Genomic DNA, 23624 nt, shown 5'->3' with positions numbered 1-23624 from the left:
CACTGAGGGTATTCCACAGTCTTGGGATTTTAACTCCTAGATATCTTCCTCTATGCTTTATTTTTATGAACATATATTTGGGTATAATGTTTGCAGCTGATGACCTGGCTGGGTGTAGCATGGGGCTAAGTCTTACTTTTGTTTTAGGCCTTTATATCAGTGGAGTTTGTGTACAGTGCAGAGGAACTTGAATTTGATCCATTCTGCTTCTGATAACCGTTGCAGACCTTTTACATCTACCTTTATGTGGTGCCTTATACGTTGCTTAAGGCACATTTTGATTGCCTGCTTTTGTCAATTTTTTCTTTTTTATATAGTACAGCTTACAATCAGGGAAGGTTTTCTTTGTGCTTAAAGAAACCAACCTCTAAACAACACTAAGCAAAGTATGTGATTATAGCGGTTTTCAGCCAGGTCCCTAATCGATAAGCCACAGGGAAATGGATAACCAAGTCTTTAGTGACTTCCAAAGGTTTCGCAAGTTGAACTCTTGACAAAGGTGGATGGGTAACGAGTCCCATTTAAAGGCAACGGTAGTGGAAACCCTTCTAGCACCAATAGTCGTGCAATGATATTTGGAAATGACCACACAAAATTGTGAAATACAATGCGTTCTCAGTGTACTTGCTATTGTGTTTTGGCGAGCAGATTGTTGATGGTTATTTCAGCTGTGTGAACCGTGATGACTGAAGTGTGGGCATTAAATGACACGATGGTGTGTAGGCGGGGGCACATGCTGATGGAGTAAACAGAGATATGGTTGAGAATGGGATTCTGACCCTATCGTCTCAAGGCCTTTATAAGTCTAAAACACGTTTGCCCTTGTCCTCATATGCCCTTGTTTCAGTGTGTTGTGGGGGCTGTCCTAAGGAAGGGGAAGAGTCCTAATGTCCTTAATGATGGGTGGCTTTTAGTAAAAAGAGCACACTTGTATTGGCTATTCATAGTCCTTTCTCTGTGCAGGAATTGTTGTGGGTGGGACGTCTGTGGGCGACGTTTCTGTTATTTTCAGAGCAGCAGCTTCTAGTGACTGCTCAACCCAGCACACAAACTCTTTTTGGAATGGAAAAATGCCATCCCTATGGCAGTTGTCATTGTTTGTTTCATATTTCTGAGGTCCAGTGGAGGAGATCCTTTGGTCAGAAGTTGAGACGCTGACCTTATTTTGTTTCTATAGTCCATCCTCTGGATTGCTTAGTTTGATTTGTAAGTGGCGATAAATAGATGTGCCCATCAGGCTGGACTAAGGTATATTTAGGAAGTGGTAGAAATGTTTTGTTTCTCACATGTGGAACTTTATCTTTATTATAATGCTCTCAAGAGCTGTTAATAAAGTAAAAATAAAAACCAAATAGCACGTCCTTCTGAGCAGGAGCTTTGATATGTTTCCACTTACAGAGACTTCTCATTTTAATCTTCTTGCAGCAACGTACAGTCTCAGGACCTTGTCTGCCCATCTAGCTACCTTTTCATCTGTAGCGAAATTAGCGTATTTGGTCAGTAGTTATGGAGCAAGAAGGTGATCTAGCTCCTTCCCATGCAGTCGACAATACAATAGGAGCCACTGAAAGCCTTTAGAATTTTTCAGTTCACTTTCTGCTCCTCTTAAGCAATTGCACTTGTTCTTGTGAATGATGTCTACCCATGCACCCATGTCTACTGTGCTTAACCAAGAACCCCAGAATATAACGAGAAACTGGGTAACATACATCAGGAACTAGTGAGGGATTTGGCGGAGGTATTTCACCCGGTAGTGCCAACCCGAAAGAAAAAGACCCATGTTCCCACCTGGTATACCTCCTCCTGTAGGGCAGCCAAATCTGAGCTCATTGCTGCAATAAAAGAGGGGTCAAATAAGGCCAAGGTACGTGACCTTAGGAAGCATTATAAATCAGTGATGGGGAATGCTAGGACCGAGTGGGACTGGAACCACTGGCAGGACCTTCATGATGCCCTAAAAGTCAGGGACTCCCGGAAATTTTGGGCCCTTGTAAACAATGGGATAGGAGAACTCAAAAAAGCAATTGAACCCAATATTGCCCCCGTGGTTTGGGAGGCCCACTTTGGGGGACTCTACCAAGACACAAACTCCTGCCCTGATATAGCCCTGTTAGCGCCCCTAGGCTCCCAGGACTCTGTCATGGAACTATCCCTGGGGGAGGTGGAGGCTGCCTTGGAGCATTTATCGTTGGGGAAGGCTCCGGGTCTGGATAGGTTACCCGGGGATCTTTTCAGGCATCACCCGGACATCTGGGGGCCGTACCTCCTTATCCTTTTCAATGCCATTCTAGGAGGTATGGCTATCCCCGAGTCCTGGCTGGGGGCAGAGATTGTTCCGATCCACAAGAAGGGGTCCACTCTGCTCCCCGCCAACTACAGGCCTATTAGCCTAATAGATGTACCCCAAAAGCTCTTTGCGCGCCTTATCCTTAACCATCTCCTGGACTGGGTGGAGGACAATGACATCATGAGCCCCCTCCAGGCTGGCTTCAGAAAGAACACGTCGACCATGGATCAGATCTTCCGCCTCCTCCTCCTCTATTGGAAGACGGTAACGTTAGAGGGGGGAAGACTGTACATGGTCTTCGTGGATCTGAGGTCAGCCTTTGACCTAGTCCCTAGAAGGAAATTATGGGAGGTTTTGCAAAAGCTAGGAGTACCCCCTCAGCTCCTCAGCATTATCATCAGGTTGCATGAGAACAACTATGCACAAGTGAGGTGTGGGAGGGATGGAAAGCTCTCGGGCAAATTCTCGGTCCATCGAGGAGTCAGACAGGGCTGTGTCTTGGCGCCGACCCTGTTCTGTCTTTTCATTAATAGCGTCATTCAACATCTTGATAACGTTAAGGACAATGATGCCCCGCTCCTGGCAGGCAGGAGGGTCCCGGCAATAATGTTTGCTGACGATACCCTCCTGCTTTCCAAATCCCCCATGGGGATTCAGAGGATTGTGAACGGTTTCGGCCTTTTCTGTCGCCAACATGGGCTGGAGGTGAACACGGAAAAGACTAAGTTCATGATCTTCAACCCCCCCTCCAAAACCAGACCTAATCCTACACTGGGGGAAGTTAGTCTTGAGAGGGTCTCGACCTTTATATATTTGGGGGTAACACTCCAGGAAAACTTATCATGGGACTGCCAGATAGCGAGATCCAGGCTGAAACTGTCCCAGCTTTCGGGTGCACTCCTGAAGGTGGCTAATAAGTCCACCTTTAAGCCCGTCAGCCCGGCCCTGGAAACATACAGGTCCCAAGCCAAGGCAGCAGCCATGTATGGCAGTGAGTTATGGGGACACAAAGCAGGGAAGGCTTTGGCAGGTGTGGAAAATAGTTTTCTAAGACGCTTACTTGCTCTCCCGCAAGGTACGCCACTCCTCCCCCTAAGACTGGACTTGGGCCTTCCCTCTATCGCTGAAGATCTCCTGTCGAAACCCGTGAAGTTTTGGCATCGGCTATGGACCACCGAGGAACTGCACCATTATAGACAGGACCTTATTCATGTAATGAGGCTGAATGGTAACAACAAAATTCCATGGCTGGCTTTTATCAAGACGGAATTGTTTAGCATGAACTTGCCAGACTTATGGGATGACCCAGCTCAGGGCTGTCAAAGGATTACACGCAAAACCCTTGCCCAGCTGTTTAAGAACAAAAACCTCGCCCACATGGATAATGCTCATAATAGTGGCACCTTGACGGCACGTTTTATGGAATCCAAAAATTCTTATGCTTTTGAACCTTTTATGGATTTTATCTTTCCTCTCTTGGCGAGGAAATTGTTCGTGCAATGGAGGTTTGGTACACTCCCCACCAAAGTATTCACCTACAAATGGTCCACAGGGGGTGACAAACTCTGTCTATGCTGTAAAGCCCAGGATGAAGATGACCTACACATAATGTTTGTATGCCACGCTTACCAGAGACCCAGGAAGCGCTGGATAGCACCGCTCTGTCGGAACCTGGGCTTCAGGAAGTACTTACAGGCCTACAGGGTCATGAAAACTAACACTCTGGGCCATATTGTCTTTGCTGTTTCAAATTTTTTAATGGCAGCGTGGATAATAAGGAAGAAAATGTCCCCCTGAACTGGTACTACCTTGCACTCCTTATTCCATGCTGGTTCAATAGAATTTTTTTTATATGTAAATACTGTGTTTTAAATGTATGTATTTGTATTTTACTGCATCTTTTATGGCCTATGTGGCCGAAATAAAGAATTTTTGGAATTGGAATTGGCTTAACCATTGATTTGCTGTTTTCTTGTGGACCCCTTTCTAAACTGCCCTAGCCAAAAAATAGCCAACATTAAAATGTCCCATGCCTTTCTTCTGTTAATTCCATCCGTTTTGAGAACTTCATCTGTACTAGTTATGATGATCAACCATTACGATAGCATTATCTGTATGGTAAAGTCTCACAGCATCTTGTCTTCTTGATCTTCTCCTATTAATTCAGTTCCATTTTTTTTATTCTGTTTTAAGGATGTGAAATAAAATTAAGGTTTTAAACCCTTGAGAGGCCCTCAGCAGGCTGAAGCCACCACCATCTTGTACATAATAAGCAGTGGTACCTTCACATTCTGTCTCACAGGATCTCACAGTGAGCATGTTTTTTTGCCGCAGTGATGGGAAAATTGTGCATAACAATCAGGCTAGCAGACTGTACCTTACAAATGGCATTTCAATTCTTAGATGTTAGGAAAAACAAATTGCTGCATGTGTATCTTTGGAGTGAAATGGAGCCGTGCTACTGCAGTGGTTGATACCAACACTGTTTCCCATTCTATCCCCAAGCCACCTTTAGACATATTGGTTCTCTTCACACTTCTTTGCTACATCAAATATTTGACCCTCTGGCCTTTGGCTAATGACACTGATGGCATCACATAAATAAAACATAAAATGTAAGAACCCCAACACGCACCAGCATGAGGAGCCTCAGCCGCTGTATCACGTTTGACATTGACAGCTGTGTTCATGTCGGCTAGAAATTAAACATTGCAATTTTTTGAGTTTTATTAAAGTATTTCTGTTTGAATGTCTTACACCATGAACTGGCATGACATTCCAAAACCTTTATGTTACCTAGTGGGTGTTGCTGTGGATTGTCGGCTTGTGCTTAGAGGTGAAGGTTGGGCATTACTATCCAATTAGTTGGCCAATTGGGGTATGCAGTCTATTGGCTTGGATATCGCTATGATTTTGTGGCCTCTGTTCAGGGGTGATATGGGTTCATATCTGAAGGGTTCTAGTCATCCTTGATTTCTTCTAGGATTATAAGTATAACTGATTCTGATGCAGAACCTTCAGAACTGCCCTTTGCCGCATATTCTTTGAAAAACTTTGTTAAGGGTTGATCTCACGTAGTTTTATTGTTTTTGTTGAAAGAATTGATGAACTCACCTGGAGAGAGCTAATAGCTTAGCAAGATGTGAGATATATACATACATATATATAATGTTTATTTGTTTTTAGATAGGCAGATAGGTAGATTTTGGTAATAGAGCCTAAGAGTTTGGAAGATAACCTTATTTATCATAGCCATAGTTCGGCTTTTGATTGTAATGTATGATATGCACACCTTGTTCTTTTCATTTAAACCTGGTTGGCCTGGAGTCTGCCTGTCTTATTGACACCATGTAGGGTTTTTTGCCTTGTCAGATAGTACCTGATGGCCGGATCTTATTAATAGTTTATTATGTTGTATTTCAGACTTTTGTTCTTTAAATATGCATCCTGGGTGTTGGGAGTGAAGCAGATGCGTTCTCCTTATTTTATCTCATCCTCTAAGATTATAATTATTTCTCTTCAGTCAATATTTTTGTGTGCCAATTTATTACAGCATCGCTACTGATGGTGTCGGTTTCTTTTTTCACTTACCCTGGGTGTTCCTTGTTTAGATGACTTACAGACTTGTTCGTATCTGGATCAGAAAAATCAACCATTACACAACCCCCTGTGCAATATCTGTGCGAGATGTATTCTATGTTAGGTTAATCAGTGAAATCCCATACCCTCTGTCCTTCAGGAAAAGCACAAACTCAAAAAACACTCATCCGCAAAGGGCGCTTTTAAAATATTTATTTAAAACCTTAAATCCTAGTCTAGTGCACACAATATGAATTGTAACCACAATGACAACAGATAATATGGCAACGGTTACCAGAAGTGTGAATAATAGAGACCACTCCAGCATGATTTGCTATAGCAATCCTACCTTTTCCTGTTACTTCCAAGTGCTAATCTAGTTCTAATTTTCTAGCAAAGCAGAAAATAAAACCTATTATGACTTTTAGAGATGACCCACATCCAGATGAGCACTAATGTTTATTGTTCAGGGAAACAGTGCAACGATAACTCAGTGCATGAAAGCTGAGTGCCTCTCTTTCCAGTAGTCTTCAATAGGAACTGGAGATATGATGTGCGACCATCCATAGTGTCGCATCTCTGCCCTTCACTCTCTGTGCCCGACTTTAATAACATAATCACAATGTGCCCAGTTGCACTTAGTTATTTTCATTCTACGAGACTGTGTTCTTTGAATATCAAGAAAAATAAAGCACATAGTTATCAACCTTCTAGAAACACATAAAAAATTACTAACATGACAACGTAAAAATCAAGCCATCTGCATTTAGATAATGCAGTGCAAATATATTCACATAGGCAGGATCATCACATTGAAAAACAGAATTATATTTAACTAAGTGCGTCAAATGAATCATGCATATTCAGCATTTTGATCAACTGTTAACACATATTACTCATGAATGGAAATGCCCAGGGTAACAGACTCAATAATCATGCCAGGATATCTAAAGTGGGGTTAAGGCTTGGTTGCTCTGTCTTTTGCAAGTGCTCACCGCTCACTGAAAGGTAATCTAAGGTCGGAGGAGATTTTATCACCAAAGTCATGACTTCAGTGTCGCTTAAATTCTTTATTACATCAACTTTAAAAATGAGACTGGCAATAAATCACCACCTCACGGGGCACCCATGTGCAGCCAAATTAAATAGCTGTCATAATCAGCTGTAGGTGTAGAGAATGGAGGAGCTAATAGCGTACTTGCTGCAGATTGGTTCGTTTTTGTTGTGATGCGTGGTAGTGGCTGCAATTAGTCAGTTGTCCAACATTGTACAATTGGCCAAGGGACTAAGAGAAAAGTAATACCACGCCCATGATTGATTTTTTGAAGGCAAAGAAAAGGCTAGCTTTGGTATCTTCAGTGCATTGGAATTTTTACAGCCTGGACACTGGAAAATATATATCTTTCCACTGACAGACTTTCATGTACTTAAGACAGAAGTGACTAGTCTTTTTATTTTAAGTACATATTGTTCTCTTGTTGTATAACCCCAAACAACGGTGACACTTTTATTTTTATTTTAGTTTGTTTAATCAGTTGAAATGTGAGCTATAAAACATATCATTAGCAGTATTGTAGCTTGCAATAGTGAGATGAGGTCTGTAGTAGCACGAACCCAAAGTTTTAAAGGGCCCTGGTGATTCCATGGACGGATTGGTATGTAGTCTTTGGAACAGTTTTGAAGGTGGGGTGCGTGGTCAACAGGGCCCTCTTATTCGAGAGAGAGTTGAGAAAACAAATTAAGTATCCCATAAGACTAAATAACAGGCTGCGTGGGGTCAAACATAAGTTATGCACCAGAGACTGCGTTAGGGTGGAAAGTGGAAGTGGCGTAAGGAAAAGTGTGTCAATGTGGTCCGCTGTGAAGTAGGTGACTTGAGCCAAGACTCATATGGTGGGGTAGGGAAATAAGAACAAATGGAATATGAGGAGAGTTGCGAAGTGCAGTGAGGAGAAGATGAGTGTGGTCAGAATCTGTTGGTTGAACATCCATTCGATCATAATCGAAGATAATGTGTGTTGATGCTAAACACATTTGAGGGTTACTTTTTAATGCTGCATGTTTAATGCTCTGTTATCAATGACCATGGAGGTACTTGTGAATCTGTTAGGACCTGTGGTTGTTTTTAGTTTTTAGCTTTGAGGCTTTATCATATGTTTTATAACCTGTAGCTGCCATCATGTGTGACTCCAGCTGTAGTTATGGTACTCTTCCCTGTTCTAGTTTGATCCTGGAGGTTCCACCCTCAAGCAGCTGAAGATATGAATCTGTCAATGCTGGTTGTGTTCTATGGATGAAAATAGATACTTGATTCTACTGTATCATGTGTGCCGAGCTGCTTCCCCACAGTTCCGTCATTTCTCCAGCAGTATTGGAAGTCAGATTGTGAATATTCTATCATTCAAGCAGATTATTTGATATGGTCTAAACATAGACACGCTTTCAGATTCCCTGCTACGAATGCTCGAAGCGGCCTGACCCTCCTGTCTCTCTGGGTGGGGAGAATTCAGATAGTTGGTGGCTTAGAGACAACGGGTGGCCAGACGATGTGATTATAATAAATAATTATTAGATAACTTCCTTGTTCATGCTCTTAAGCAACAATTTTCTTGGTCTGTAATGTTGGGAAACCATTCTGGCAAAAAGGGCATATGGAAATGCAAGATACGTGCAAAACATTCTCCATTTTCGAAAAAAGCCCATGTAGGTTGCTTGCAGTGAATCAAAGCAGATTAAATGCAAAAACGTATTCTAAGATATTTGGGAAACTTTTGTACTTAATTTAGTTAAAAAGGGTAATACTAACACCTTACTTGATTAGGATGATCATTGAACTCTGTCTATTTATTAGTTCGGGTTAATGTTAATGTGTATTTAGATATTATTCTCATTTAGCACTAGCGTTGTGAATAGTAACATTTATTTTATTTCACACTCATTTTCCTTTGCTTCGTTTATAACTGTATCTTTTATTTTTCCTATTGTAATTGCATACGTCTTGGGTTTAGTTTCTTTGTCATGTGAAATGTACTTTCCATTGCTGAAACAAAATATTTGAACTAAATTCACGTTCTTCAAGAGTCACAATGAAACGATGATGTAACTCTCAAGTGCAAAAGACCAAAATTGTATTACAAGAAAGAACATGCCACCGATAATGAATATTTAAATCAACAAACAAAATAGCCTAAATGAGGAGTTGGACTATTCAGAGCATTCGTTTTCCGAGAATGCACAAGTGTGATTATTGTATATTCTATTCTATAGCATTCCTTCCGATGCCTTGATCAGCCGGAAGTTTTCATTATCCTTCATCGAGTAGGCTGTTGTTAGCGTCATAAAAAAAATCAAAAAAATCATGGGTACGTTATTAATTGGTGTTTGTTTTTATGTAGTAGTTTAATTACATGCTGCAGTAAATAATAATGGTTATTTTTTTCTTTTCTTATAAAGCCAAGTGAAAAGCAGAAGTGCCCAGAAATTCAGTTTCCATCTTGTTTATCAACGTCACACTTCTTCATATTTGTAGCAGTACAGACAGTATTATTTGTGGGGTACATCATGTATAGGTAAGTTACTTCACTTAGGGATGGTGTTTATGATTTAATAAGAAAGTCTTTCTGATTGTGAATTGCATATAGGCAGTGGTGGAGTGTAAAAATGAGGCTTTCTTGTCATTCAGTGTAAAGGAACGTGCTGGGCTTTGCTACTTGGTAGGCGATTAACTGCTTTTCGTGTGTATCAAAATGCTGATTGTCTGTCCTTTCACTCATTCCAGACTATTCGGAACAGTTTTATTAAGTGAGTCCAGGGAACTGGGTGTGCACATTTCGAACACAAGGTTTTATATTCATATTCCGGCATGTCCATTCTTGAATGTTTGCAAGGAAATGCCCCTTAGACCTCTGTTCTCATTTATAAGATCCTATGAATACCTATGGGTGTAACCTCAAAACATCCCGAAATCTAGTCCCTTCCAGGGCCGTACTGGCCATAGCAGGCACTGGGCAATCCCCCGGTGCGCCGCACGGTTGGGGGCCATTTTTGTTACAGGGCTGTTTTTGTAGCATAGCTGCAAAATGGGCCCTGTACCAAAATCGGCTGAAAACTGGCCCATCAAAGAGCTTGGCGGCACCTCAAACGCCCAAAGCCCCCCCACCCCCCCTCCCCCGAGTGGGGAGGGGGCGGCCGAGCACTTTGCCAGGGCCGGTTGTGGTTCCCAGTCCGGCCCTGGTCCCTTCCACAGATTGTATTGCCAGGCATCGTGTTCTAACCAGAACGTTTGGTCCAGTGCTTTCTTTCCGAAAACTTACATTTGGAAGCATTTAGTTAATAAACAGCAGTGGGAGTGAAGAATAAGGTGCAGAGACTGAAAACTGTTGGCAAATAGTGCTAACAAATATAACACATGTTTTCTTACCGGGGCAAGAAGCAAAACAAAGAGCCTGTTTTCTAAAAGTACTGGTATTCAACTTTCCAGAGACAAAGCACCATGGTGTGTGCAGTGTGTTGTGCTACTAGGCTAAACGTAATGGATACCATACAATACGTGTTATAGCACAGAGATGTATTCTATGTACCGACTGGAACCAACAGACACAAATGGGATAGTCCAGGCCCCAGCCGAACGCAAGATCACTAGGGTTCCATGTGCCTGTAGAACAAGAAGAGGATCGAAGAAGGAAATCAATCTGCACCACTCACTCTTTCACAATACCACATTTCCAGAGTGCAATACATAACTGATCTGCAATAGCCATGCGCAGTTGTTCACCTGGATTTCCAGCTGGTGGCAGCCTATGAGCTGGTAAGGTGCATGCGTAGTGAAACAGTTATTACATAAGCTGTTTGAGGTAATTCATAGAAATCTCACACATCACCACCTCTGAGAGGGCTGCAAACAGCGTACCCAATGACCTTACCTCATTTATTTAATGACACCAACAACTGGATGCAAGCGCTTACTGAGAAGGAATCCTCTTGCAACTATGTCACCGAAAATAGAATCACCAATTCATTTTGGCCCAAGGTTAGAACTATTTTTAGAGTCATGGTTACAGCATGAGTAAAGTTTAGTGTTGGTGATAGGATTATGTTTAGTGTTCAGTCACTCATCCATGATTGCATGCGCTCAGCCACTCATCATTAAAGCACTCAGTCACTCTTCTTTGCACTCCTGCAACTATACACCAACCCCTTGTGTCATTCTTGCTTTCTCTCACTCACTGAGTCAAAATACCACAGACACAGGCTCAATAATCCATCACAAGGCACTTTCATTGGTAAACCACTACTATTGCCCTGTTGCAGAGTACAAGAACAGATGAGATTTCACCCAGTGCATGATGAGCAGAGTACAAGTACAGCACAGAGAATGAAGCACATATTGTACGTAGAGTGCAAGGTGCACATAGAGCAAGATACGCAGAGTACATTGTGCCTGCAGATCAAAGGGACATTTCAACCACAGTGCAGCCCACATAAAACACGTTGAGCACAAAGTACACACAGTACACTCATGAGATATGTGTAGCGCACAGAGTATACAATGTGTAGAGTAGACATGAATCACAGGGTATGTGTAGAGCACATAGCACACACAGATCACAGTACGCGTAGCACACAGCTTTTAAGTCCATGTGAAGCATGATCCTAGCATGAAGGCATATCGCCTTCTGTTGGCAGGGGAAGATGGTACCCAGAGTGGCGGATTGGGAACGAGGTAGGAACACCTGTCCCAGGGCAGAAGAGAGAGCATTTGAGACGATAACCAAGGGGTGCAGTGACTACCAATTGTGGGGCTGTGGTCTGAGGTGTTACAGGCATTGGATAGAAGGAAGGAAGATAATAGGGAGAGCCCCTCTAGGGTCAACCAGACTGGGAAACCGTTAGCAGAGAGCCCTGGACTACCTTCATAAGGCCCAGTTGGATGAGAAGGGAAAACCCTGCTGAATTCAGAGAATCCCCTGTCAGCTACATAATGTAACTCTGTATTTGTAAAGCACGAACTACTCACCCTTGCGGGTCTCAAGGCGCTGGGGGGCCGTCGTGAAAATTAAGTGAGCTATTGCCCAGAGTCACATGGTGCTGAGCTGAGCTACCGCCGGGGATTGAACCGTGAACCCTGTGCTCTGAAGTCAGCTGCCCTGGAGTACACAATGGCATCTGGGTAGTCGTCTTTGTCATGGTGGAATAAGACGTGGTAATGTCTTCTGAGGTTGATCTAGCGGGTATGAATCCATTTTGGTCAGCATGTTCAGTCTCTACATATGTGAAGCAGTCTCGTGGCTAGGATTTTACTGAGTACCTTGAAATCCATGTTTAACATGGAGAGTGAGCAAAACCCAGGCGGACTGGCTATTCCAGATTTGGTTTTCAGTAAAGGGACCACTAATGCCTCCCTGGTGGAGTCTGGCAACCGACCAATGCTTCACCAGGCGGGGGCAAGGAGTGGCACAAATGCAGGATAAAACTCTGCTGGGAGACTGTCTGACCTGGAGTTTTACCCTTACCCTTAGCCATATCTTTGATAGCTACACAGATTTCTTGTACAGATATCGCTTCCCCCAACATTTTCCGCACAGTAGGAACTACCATACTTAGCTGTAGTGACCCTATGTACTTGTCTATGGTGTCAGGTGGTAGTTCGATCTGTTTCTTATATAAGGTGGTGTAGTACTCACAGAAGGTGAAATGAATAACCTTAGGCGAATACAATGTGGACCCCTCACTATTTAATTGGGTAATGGGCGAGCCCCTGCTCTCAGGCCTAACCAGCCAGGCTAAGAGCCTTCCTCATAATCCCCCTTCTGCATTTTGCCTTTATTGGTAAGCACAGACATCCAGCAGACGCAACCTTTCCAGTGCTGCATTATATTTACTCTTGGCCTCCAAGAGCTGCACCTTGGCCACATCTCATGCTCCAATTCTATTGTCCTGCGAGTGTATTTGAGCTTCATGTGTGTGGAGTTCCCTACTGAGTTCTCACCCCGTGACCCCACCGTCTGTCCCTGCACTGGCCTCTCACCACCACCTTAATCTCATCCCATTCAAATAGGGAGATACTCGCCGTACTCTGGTTTGCCCAGAAGTAATCCGACATAGAGGGCTGCAACATGTTTCTGAAACAGAAGTCTTCCAAAAGGGCGGGGTCAAAGCATCAAAACGGGATGGCCACACATTTACCAACAGGGGAGAAGCTCGGAAGCAATGGGCTGTGGTCTGATAATGTGCGTCTCCAGTATTCCGAGCTAGTCACAGCCAAGCTAAGTTGGGCCAAGCTGAGAAACATGTCTAACCATTTGTGAAGGCAATAAAGAGATGAAAAGTAGGAGTAATCTCTATTTTGTCCGTCCTGCAATCTCCAAATGTCTATAAGTTCCCATAGCTCTAGCCAGTCTTGGAAACCTCTGGGTATCGCAGTCGTTAGCGTACCCCGTACTGGGGCAGTAGATCTATCTAGGTGTACGTCCACCACGCAGTTAACGTTCCCTCCCAGGAGTAGGGCCCCCGCCACCATTTTTGACCGGGGACCGCACAATTTCTGAGGGAACGGTGTTTGATCCTGATTTGGGGCATATTTGCTCCCAAATGTTACCTCTCTGCCCAATAATCTGCCCTTCACTATTATGTAACGTCCCTCAAGGTCAATAAACGTGTAAGTCGCCTCAAATAGGGTACCTGCTCTCAACCACAGGAGGGCTCCCCAAGAAAATGCGGAGAATGATTTTGCAAACACTTGGCCGCACCATCTCCGCCAGATGTGAACACCCTCTTCCGCCGTGAGATTTGTAATATGGCATTTGGCAGGGGACCCTATTCCTCGTACATTCCAGAGCTGTTGTTTTATTTCCCTAAGGGTGTTGCTCACAGCTGCCATTGAGGCAGAAGATATTTCGACCCCTTCCCATGATATTGCCAAGCTGGGCACCATAGACAGAGCAGAATTATAGCCTGACCCCTGTATGCACAACCTTAACTCCTAAAAACAAACTCCCCTACCCAAGAGCAGCAGCGCAACAGCAAGAGTCCCAAACCCAAAACCAAATCAAAACATTATGAATAGAACGCCGCCTTTAGCTTACCAGGCGAAGCACTCTCTTGGGGAAGAGGGAGGTGGTGGAACATGGTGTGGATCGAGCACGTAATGCCTGTCCTGGCCTTCCTCTGGTACCACAGGTTGCCCTGGTGGTCCGTGAGGGCACTGCACTCCGCTTTACTCCATCACCCAAAAGGACAAAACCAAAAAGCCTAAACAATATGTTTGAAGCATATGAGCTGTAGATCATATGTTTTAGCATAGATTGCCATCTGGTGTTAGGTCCGGATGTTTGCTCTTTGTTTTTGTTTGAAGAAGTCTTGTAGTCACGAGGTAGGTGGCTCCTCCTTTCGGTTGATAGTGCGCATGGGCATCGACTCCATCCCCAGATTGTTCTTTTCCGCCATCGGGTTCGGATGTGTATTGCTGCGCTCCAATTCGGTACCATTTTCAGACCCCTTCACCACGCAATCCACTACCCTCGATGGTATTCCAATTGCGACCCATCATTCGATGTGCATTGTCTTACTTTGGAAAGCTTTCCATTGGAAATCTCGAGGCAGGCCGTCGGGCCTACCAGTGCCGACTGCGTTAGCAGTTGATGAAACGGACTTCATTTAAACTATGTAAGGGGTGTCGTGCTAAATTTCCACACACCGACTTACACGAAGTTAGTAACCTCTCCTTGTCCCCAGAACACGAGGAAATAAGCTGCAATGCCTGTCTATTCTTCCGATGGAAATAGACACATTGTGATCGTCGGTGTAGTGCCACGAAATGCAGCACTAGAGCAACTCCATTCCGGACATCTTCGGAGAAGATTTTGGCATCCAACCTCCAGCTTCGGAGCGAAAGGTAGAAGAACAGGTCTCTGTGTCCAAAGCCGACTCCAACATGGAAGAAGAGGAAGACATCACTGCGGGACAGCGTACCGGGAGAACAAATCCCCCTGTGCCCATTCCACAAAAGACAAAGGCTCTAGTCCCTCCTTTACCTTCGGGTTCAGGTCGGCACTGACAACACATTTCCGATGCCCCGCCCTCCGGCTTGGCTCCAGAACAGAAAGAAAAGCCTTCGGGCTCGAGTCAGCCCCGCTCCGATGCCGAACCAACATCTTCGGCTCCGAAACATAAGAGCAAGATACCTTCGGGACCGAAGGTTCCACTAGCAACGCCTAAAGGCTCGGAGCCGAAACCCTCCAAGCCCAAAGACTCTGAGCCGAGACATCCCAAGTCTAAAGACTCGGAGCAGAGATCCTCCAAAGCCAAATACTCTGAGCCCAAATCCTCCAAGACCAAAGACTTGAAACCGAAATCCTCCAAAAACAAAGTCTCTGAGCTGAAATCCTAGAAAACCAAGGACTCCGACAAGCCCAAACACACTGAGCCGAAATTACCTACACCTAAGAGCTCGGAGCCGAAATCTTCGGTGCCAAGGAAAGATAAAGACACTTTCCCCAAAGAGCTTCCGTCTAATGAGCCAAATTTCAACCCAAAACAGAAAAAATTGGTTATAAATCCTAAAACAGGACATATTCAAGCAACCATTCCAAACAAATGGAAAACTGACTTGCCAGACGACCAACATGCCCCTCCTAAAAGAAGAATGTGGGCACTAACCCTTCTCCTCTGTACAATCCACCTCCTTCTCCTTTTCCTAATATGCTCGTTACACCTATCAATTCAATGATTAAGGTGAATACGCCTGAGCCACAGAATGAAGGGGACAGGGATTAGGATACTGATGCTTGGGATGATTACCACAATGACCCGGATTTGTATCCCTCTAGACCTTCCCCCCCTGATGACAACATTGGTTATCTTGAGCTCCTTAACATGGCGTAGAACTTCACAAGAAACCTTTAGCAGAGGATTTTCTTTTCGAGACACTTTCTTCATCCTAAAGAACAACTCCTACCTTGCCAATGCTGAAAGGTATGCTAAAACATACCGACAAGGTCCTTAAGGATCCCGCAAGGACTAGAATTATCACACCTAGAGTAGGCAAAAAATAAAAATCAATCGGGGGTTTGTGAAGCGCGCCACTCACCCGTGAGTCTCTGAAGGCGCTTGGGGGGCAGCGGGGCAGCTCCAGCTCAGTTGAAGAGCCAGGTCTTGAGGTCCTTCCTGAACGTGTGCAGGGCCGAGGAGCGTCTGATGTTCACAGGGAGCTTGTTCCAGGTCTTGGCTGCGATGTAGGAGAAAGCTTTCCCACCTGCTCTGAGTCTGCGGATGCGGGGGACCTCTGCCAAGGCGAGGTCGGCAGAGCGGAGGTTCCTCTTGGGTAAGTCGAAGGAGACTCTTTCATTGAGGTATTTGAGTCCGATGTTGAGGGATTTGTAGGCGTGGGTGAGAAGTTTGATGGTGACCCTCTTCTCGATTGGGAGCCAGTGGAGGTCTTGTAGGTGTTGGGTCATGTGTTTGTGACGCGGTGTCCCGAGTACGAGTCTTGCTGTGGTGTTCTGGATGGTTTGGAGCTTGTGTAGAAGAGTTCTGTTGATTCCGGCATATAGGGCGTTATAGTAGTAGTCCAGTCGGCTGGTTATGTGCACGTGGGTGACGGTCCTTCTGCAGTTGGGGGTAGGGGGGGATCCAGTTTAATGGCTCCTATCGATCCTATTCATATTAACCCTTTCGATGCTGATGACGAGCTCAGCTCGTCATCACCCACGGGGGTCGTGTGCTGATGACGAGCTGAGCTCGTCATGACACCAGCAAAATGGCAATTTGCCGCACAGCGCAAAAATCACTGCAGCAGCGATGCGGTTAAAGGACAGCTACCCTTAGACTCTCTTGTAGTCTCTAATGCACGAAAGAGAGCTAACTCCCAAGCCGTAGGAGACACCCCTCCTTCTGACAAGGAGTCAAAGCTTACCGATGCCTTAGGCAATAGAATAGCTTTGCAGGCTGCAAATAACTGGTGCATTGCTGATGCCTAGGCAACCCTAGCCCGTTATGACAGGGCTCACTATGATGAGCTAGAAAAACTAAAACAAACCCTGACCAATACAAATCTAAAGCGAACGACCTTATACAGGATGGTAAGTTTATTACTAACACCTCCATTAAATGTACACTGGACGCAGCAGACACAGCATCTCATGTAATCAACACAAGTGTATTATTACGCAGGCACGTTTGGATCAGGATCTCTGGATTTAAGCCAGAGGTGCAAACCTCCATCCTTAACCAGCCATTTGATAAAGAGCATCTTTTCGGCCCAGCTGTTGATACCATGCTGGAAAAGATGAAGAAGGACACTGAGGTCGCAAAGTCCATGGGGGCTTTACAGTTACTGGCCAGTAGAGGTTCCTTTCATCGCTCATTTTACGGGGGGGGGGTGGGGCTCAAAAACTATGTCCTCTGACAAGGGCTACAATCAATCCTCCTCGCCCCGAGGATATTCTAGTGGAGGTTATAGAGGGAACAATAATAGAGAATAAGGAAGAGGTAATTCCACATGCTCTTCCCCCGCAAATAAACACCAGCGGCCCACCAGCGCTACCTGCGGTTCACAGTAGGCCACGAGCACTTTCAGTTTACTGTGCTAGCCCTTCGGCCTTACCAGCGCCCCTCTGGTGCTCACGAAAGTGATGGCGGTGGTCGCAGCTCATCTTCACAGATCAGGGGTTTCAGTCTTCCCTTATCTCGACGATTGGTTGTTGAAGGCGCGCTCGCCCCAAACAGTCGTTTCCCACACTACGGCCGACCTCCTGCACTCGCTGGGGTTTTCCATCAACTTGCCGAAGTCACACCTGTGCCCCTCTCACAAGCTCCTTTTCATCGGAGCGGTTCTGGACTCTGCGCAGTTTCGGGTTTATCCCCCTGAACAGCGGGTTCGGGATATTCAGGCTCTGATTCCGATCTTTCAGCCTTTATCCCGAGTTTCAGTCACATTGACGCTGCGGCTCCTGGGGTTCATGACCTCCTGCTTTCTTCTGGTGCATCACGCCAGGTGGCGGATGCGAACTCTGCAGTGGGACCTGAGGTTTCAGTGGGCACAGCATCAGGGCAACCTGTCCGACCACGTCCTGATCTCGGAGGACATTGCAAGTCAGTTGCACTAGTGGCTCACGAACCGCGATTGTGTCAGCAGCAGATCCCTCTCCCTACCCCAACCGGAGCACGTAGTGGTGACGGATGCGTCCCTCCTGGGATGGGGGGCCACATGGGAGAGGTGGAGATCAGAGGCCTCTGGTCTCCGGTGGAGTCCCGGCTCCATATCAACCTTCTGGAGCTGCGGGCGATCCAACTTGCACTGAAGGCATTCCTTCCCTCTGTCCGGGGAAGTGTAGTGCAGGTGTTCACAGACAACATCATCCCCATGTGGTACTGCAACAAACTAGGCGAGTGGGGTTGTGGACTCTTTGTCAGGAGTCTCTGTGCCTCTGGACATGGCTGGAATACCAGGGCGTCACCTGGCAGGTTCCCTGAACGCCAGAGCGGACAAACTCAGCCGCTGGTGCATGATGGATCACGAATGGCGTCTGAACTCGGACGTGGCGCAAGGTCTCTTTCCGCAGTGGGGAGAGCCTTGGTTAGATCTATTCGCCACCGAAGAGAACACGCAATGTCATCAGTTCTGCGTGTTGGAATTTCGAAGGCGGCACTCGCTCGGCGACGCTTTTCAGCGCGAGTGGAGCTGCGGTCTGTTATACGCCTTTCCTCCTACACCACTTCTGCCCAGAGTGCTTAAGAAGATCAGGCGAGACCGGGCCCAAGTCATCCTTGTGACTCCGGACTGGGCACGAAGATACTGCTATCCCGAGCTACTCAGCATGTCAGTCGATCCCCCAATTTGTCTGTCTCTTCAGGAGAACCTTCTGTCTCAGCAGCAGGGGACGGTCCTCCAACCGAACCTGTCCAGTCTCCACCTACTTGCGTGGAGATTAAGCGGCGGTAGTTGAGGCCATTTGACTTTCCTCCTGAAGTCTGTGATGTGATTCTGGCAGCCAGGCGTCCCTCCACAAAAACGGTATACGCCTGCAAGTGGAACAACTTTGTGGCATGGTGCACAGCAAAGGCTTTGGATCCACTCTCTGGCCCCCTTTCAGAGGTTCCCCACTTCCTTCTTTCTCTTGCCCAGCAGGGCTCTGCTCTGGCAACTATCAAGGGCTACCTCTCGGCCATTTCAGCCTTCTTAAGGCTTCCTGATCAGTCTTCTCTTTTCAAGTCCCCTGTTGTAAATAGATTCTCCAGTATTACATCTTTCATAGATTCACATGCTTGTATCTTCCCCGTCGTCATGGTGGGAGTCTCACGGTAACAGAATGACCAAGCAGTATCATAGAGAAGAAAAACTGCATAGAAAATCCCCATAGGGGCTGTATTATTTGGTAACCAGACCATTTCTTTGTTTGGTCCAAAGGCCAGCCAATCAGCATTGCTGCTCTGCCCTCACACTCCCCAGTAGAAGCTTCCTGCCTCAGATTTCCAACCGCCTTCGTGTGAGAAAGGAGTCTCCCTGAGCTCTGCTCAGTTTTCTGTTCCAGTGTGAACTTTTGACCCTTTGGAATCTTACTTTCTATCTGCTGGATTAAGGTATTGTGTGTACTTATTTTTCCTCATGATGGCTGAAAGCTCTAAAAAGAGGCTGTTCAGGCCTTGCAGGTCCTGTGGGAAGGCCAGACTTTTCTCTGAGGACCCACATGAGAACTGCCTTTACTGTCTCTATCCTAAACACCTGGTGAAAGACTGTAAACTCTGTAGAAAGTTTTCGGACAAAACTAAAAGAGACAGAGAGGCTAGATTACTGTTATGGCTTCAGAAGAAGAAGGCCACATCAGGTTCAGACTCTGAGGAGGAATCTTCTCATTCAACTCCCAAGAAAAGAAAGGCCTCTGTTTCTGTGGAGAGAGTAGAGTCTAAGGAGTAAATCTAAGGAGAAATCAACCTCATCTCTTCCTATTACTCTTCTGGATAAGCAGTCAAGTCTTAAAGGGCATGGGTCTGCACCTTCGACCAGCTCCCTAGCTTCTGCTTCAAAACCTGTGGTGAAGACTTCAGCTCCGTCGACGACTTCACCGTCGACGACGACTTCACCGTCGACGACGACTTCACCGTCGACGACGACTTCACCGTCGACGACGACTTCGTCGACGACGACAGCTTCGACGATTGGATCTAAAGCTACGTCGACGGCTACGACGTCGACGACAACAACATCGACGAGTAAAATTTCACTGTCGACGAAAGGACCGTCGACGACGACGACGACCCCGTCGACGACAGGTTCGATGACGAGGATGTCGACGGGGGCCCCGTCGACGATGGTCGCGTCGACGAAGGCTCCGTCGACGAAGGTACCGTCGACGAAGGTCCTGTCGACGAAGGTCCCGTCGACGAAGGTCCCGTCGACGAAGGTCCCGTCGACGATGGTCCCGTCGACGATGGTCTCGTCGACGATGGTTCCGTCGACGGCGCCGTCGACGAAAATCGTGCTATCATCTTCAAAAGCATTCAAATCACCGCAGTCGAAGACCATGATCTCGATCCGGTCTTTTCAGTCGACCAGGGGTTCGGCTACTATCAGTAAATCTGCGGAGTTCACCTCATGGACAAAGATTTCTCCTTTGCCACCATCCTCATTGCTGGAGCAGGACTCAGATGGAGAGGAGTCCTCAGGTGCCGCCTACAGTCCTTCTCAGCTTCAAATAAAGAGTCAAGACACGGACGAGGAGGAAGTGTATTCCTTCAGGGACAGACCCCAATCTTCCAGATATGAGTCATTTCAGGAATCAGGTGGTTATGATGAGGAGGAGGAGCAGCAGGAGGACTCACGGGAGGAGGAACGTCAAGAGACTGGTTCAATACCTTTCACTCTTGTGTCCGACCTTAGGTTGATGTTAAACGACTACTACCGTCGTTTCCCAGAGGCGAATTCCTTGCAACCAGCTTCGCAGACACCTTCTTCGCAGACGCCTAAAGCACCTGCTTCACAAGAGCAAGGGGTGAGATCACCGCAGGTGGTCACTATAAGGGATGACCTAACTGAATCCGAAGAAGATGAACAGCCTGAAGGAGAGCTTGTTCACGATGCTTCGGGCCGGGAATGGGACGAATACATTTTACCATCAGCTTCGTCACCTGTCCCTCTACCGTCTACCTCTCCTCCTCAAGACATCGGAGGTTTCCATGATATCATGGAAAGAGCGGCCAAGAGATTCAATCTGGATGTGGAAGTGCAAGAGACGGATTGTTTCTTGTACGATTTCAAAGATGATAACAAAAGATCGCTTCGCTCAATTCCGATTATCCCTCACATCTGGGAGGAGGGCCTAAAGATTCTGAAAACACCGGCGTCTATAGCGGTTTCAGTTCCCCGAATTGAAAAAAAGTACAGAGCACCAGAGTCCACAGCAGCCTGCCTCATTGGGCACCCCAGGCCGGAATCAGTAGTGACGCAGGCGGCGCAAAGAAATTCAAAAAACCCGGTGGCTACTTCCCTAGTGCCACCAGACAAGGAAGGAAGGAGAATGGATGGGGCAGGTAAGAGGTTTGCGGTCATGGCAGCCTCTACCATTAAAGCGGCAAATGCTATGGCACTGCTTGGCCGTTACAACAGACAAATATGGTCCGATCTGGCACCCATACTTTCTGCACTGGCGGAAGATAAAAGGAGGAAGTGGCGGCCCTCCTCAAAGAAGGAGCTAAATCTGCTGCCGAATCTATCGACATCGCCATGGATGTCTCGTCTATGGCCTTCAGGCAAATGGCTGGAGCGGTTTCACTTCGCGGGCAGGGCTGGCTCAAGGCGACTTCTTTTCGTCCAGAGGTGCAGGCGAAAATTGTAGATATGCCTTTTGACGGTGAAAATTTATTTGGGAAGCATATCGATGAGGAGTTGCAAGGCATAAAGTCGACACGGATACAGCTAGAGCGCTGGGATCTCTTCAGCAGGGAAGGTTTCAGTCCTTTCGAAAGAGGGGTGCAAGAGGTCAATTTAATCAAAGACCCTCTTTTCAGTCCAACCGATATCAACCGTATAATCAACAGGGATATCGACAGTATAATACTAACAACCAGTTCAGGTCCTCCAACTCCTCTTACCAACAACAGTCCAGAGGTAAACCAAACGCCATGGGGAAAACTCAGCAGTCTAATAGACGTCAATGATTTCAGGCCGGCGCTCCCCACACAACAGATCCCGGAAAACGACCACTATCTGTCTCAATATTACACCAACTGGATGTCCATAACATCGGACAAATGGGTTCTAGATGTCATAAGCAGGGGCCACACTCTGGAATTTGTGGAAATACCACCGGATCACCCCCCAGTACTCAGGCTCAACCAACATCGCCAGGAAATGCAGAAAGAAATACACTCGCTTCTGCAAAAGGGAGCCATAGAGGAAGTGCCGCAACATCTCAGAGGGAGAGGCTTCTATTCGCATTTCTTCCTCATCAAAAAGAAACAAACCCGGAAATGGAGACAGGTATTGGACTTGAGGGATCTCAATCAATACATAAAAAAGATACCCTTCAGAATGTTACGTTGCAAGAGATCCTACTCATGATAAAGGAAAAAGACTACATGGCGTCCTTGGATCTCATGGATGCATACTTCCATATTCCCATTCATCGGAAGCACAGGAAGTATTTAAGATTTGTTGTGGAGAGTCGCCACTTCCAGTTCAAAGTCCTGCCATTCGGACTCAAATCAGCCCCGAGGGTATTCACCAAATGCATGGCCCCGGTGGCGGCCCACTTAAGACTGCAAGGGCATTACATTTACCCATATCTGGACGACTGGCTGGTGACAGGTCCATCTTTCAAGGACGCAGCAAGATCTCTCCAGAGCTGCATCCGGCTGTTTCAGCGCTTGGGCCTGAGGACCAACTTAGAGAAATCCTCGCTGACTCCGGCCCAAGGCATCCAGTTCCTGGGGGCATGGATATGCACCAGAGCAGGGAAAGCCTATCCTTCCGAAGACCGAATGAGAAAGATCATGGGGCTAATGGCATCTCTTCAAGCAAAAAGGTCCACTTCCGTGAGCATATACAAGTCCATGTTGGGGATGATATCATCCTGCATCCCACTGGTACCAAACTGTCGTCTTCGAATGAGGCCTTTGCAGGAACAACTGGACGAGCAGTGGGTCCAGGCCAGAGGAACCTTCGAGGATCGCATTACCATCACGAACCATATGAAGGTGGCCATGTCATGGTGGAAGATTCAAAAGAACTTGGACCAAGGCTTGGGCTTTATTCCTCGAGATCACGACTTCGTGATGACAACGGACGCTTTGCTGAAAGGATGGGGTGCGCATCTTCAGGACCTGGAAATTCAGGGCCTTTGGTCAGATTGGGAAGCTCAGCTTCACATAAACATGTTGGAGCTCAAAGCGGTGTTCCTAGGGCTTCAAGCATTCCTTCCCAGAATACGCCAATCGTCAGTACTTATCCAAACGGACAGCACCACGACCATGTTTTACCTGCTAAAACAGGGCGGAACGAGATCCAAACAGCTGTCGACATTGGCGCAAAGAATCTGGAAATGGCTCATAACCAACGGAATTTCAATTCAGGTTCAGCATATACAGGGAGTCCTCAACACACGGGCGGACGCCCTGAGCCGCACTCCCAATGCGACGCACGAGTGGGAACTACACGACACTCAGATTCGCATCTTGTTTCAGAGGTGGGGCACTCCCACATTAGATTTGTTCGCAACTCAAAGCAACTCAAAGTGCGTTCAATTTGCGTCCACTTACCATCAAC

General features: G+C 46.3%; 1 protein-coding gene across 1 annotated transcript in view; it reads left to right on the top strand.

The window, feature by feature from the left end:
• LMAN1 (lectin, mannose binding 1) overlaps positions 1-23624 on the top strand; it is a 304017-nt gene that overhangs the window by 237139 nt on the left and 43254 nt on the right. Inside the window, exon 12 of the mRNA XM_086960488.1 lies at positions 9320-9435. Within this exon, the coding sequence (XP_086816614.1) occupies positions 9320-9435 (116 nt within the window). The remainder of the gene's footprint in view (positions 1-9319; positions 9436-23624) is intronic.

This window comes from Lissotriton vulgaris, chromosome 3_1, assembly GCF_964263255.1.
Source record: "Lissotriton vulgaris chromosome 3_1, aLisVul1.2, whole genome shotgun sequence".
In the NCBI taxonomy this organism is placed as follows: domain Eukaryota; kingdom Metazoa; phylum Chordata; class Amphibia; order Caudata; family Salamandridae; genus Lissotriton; species Lissotriton vulgaris.
Note: the sequence above shows the minus strand (reverse complement) of the source record. Positions and strands in the feature narration are given on the sequence as shown.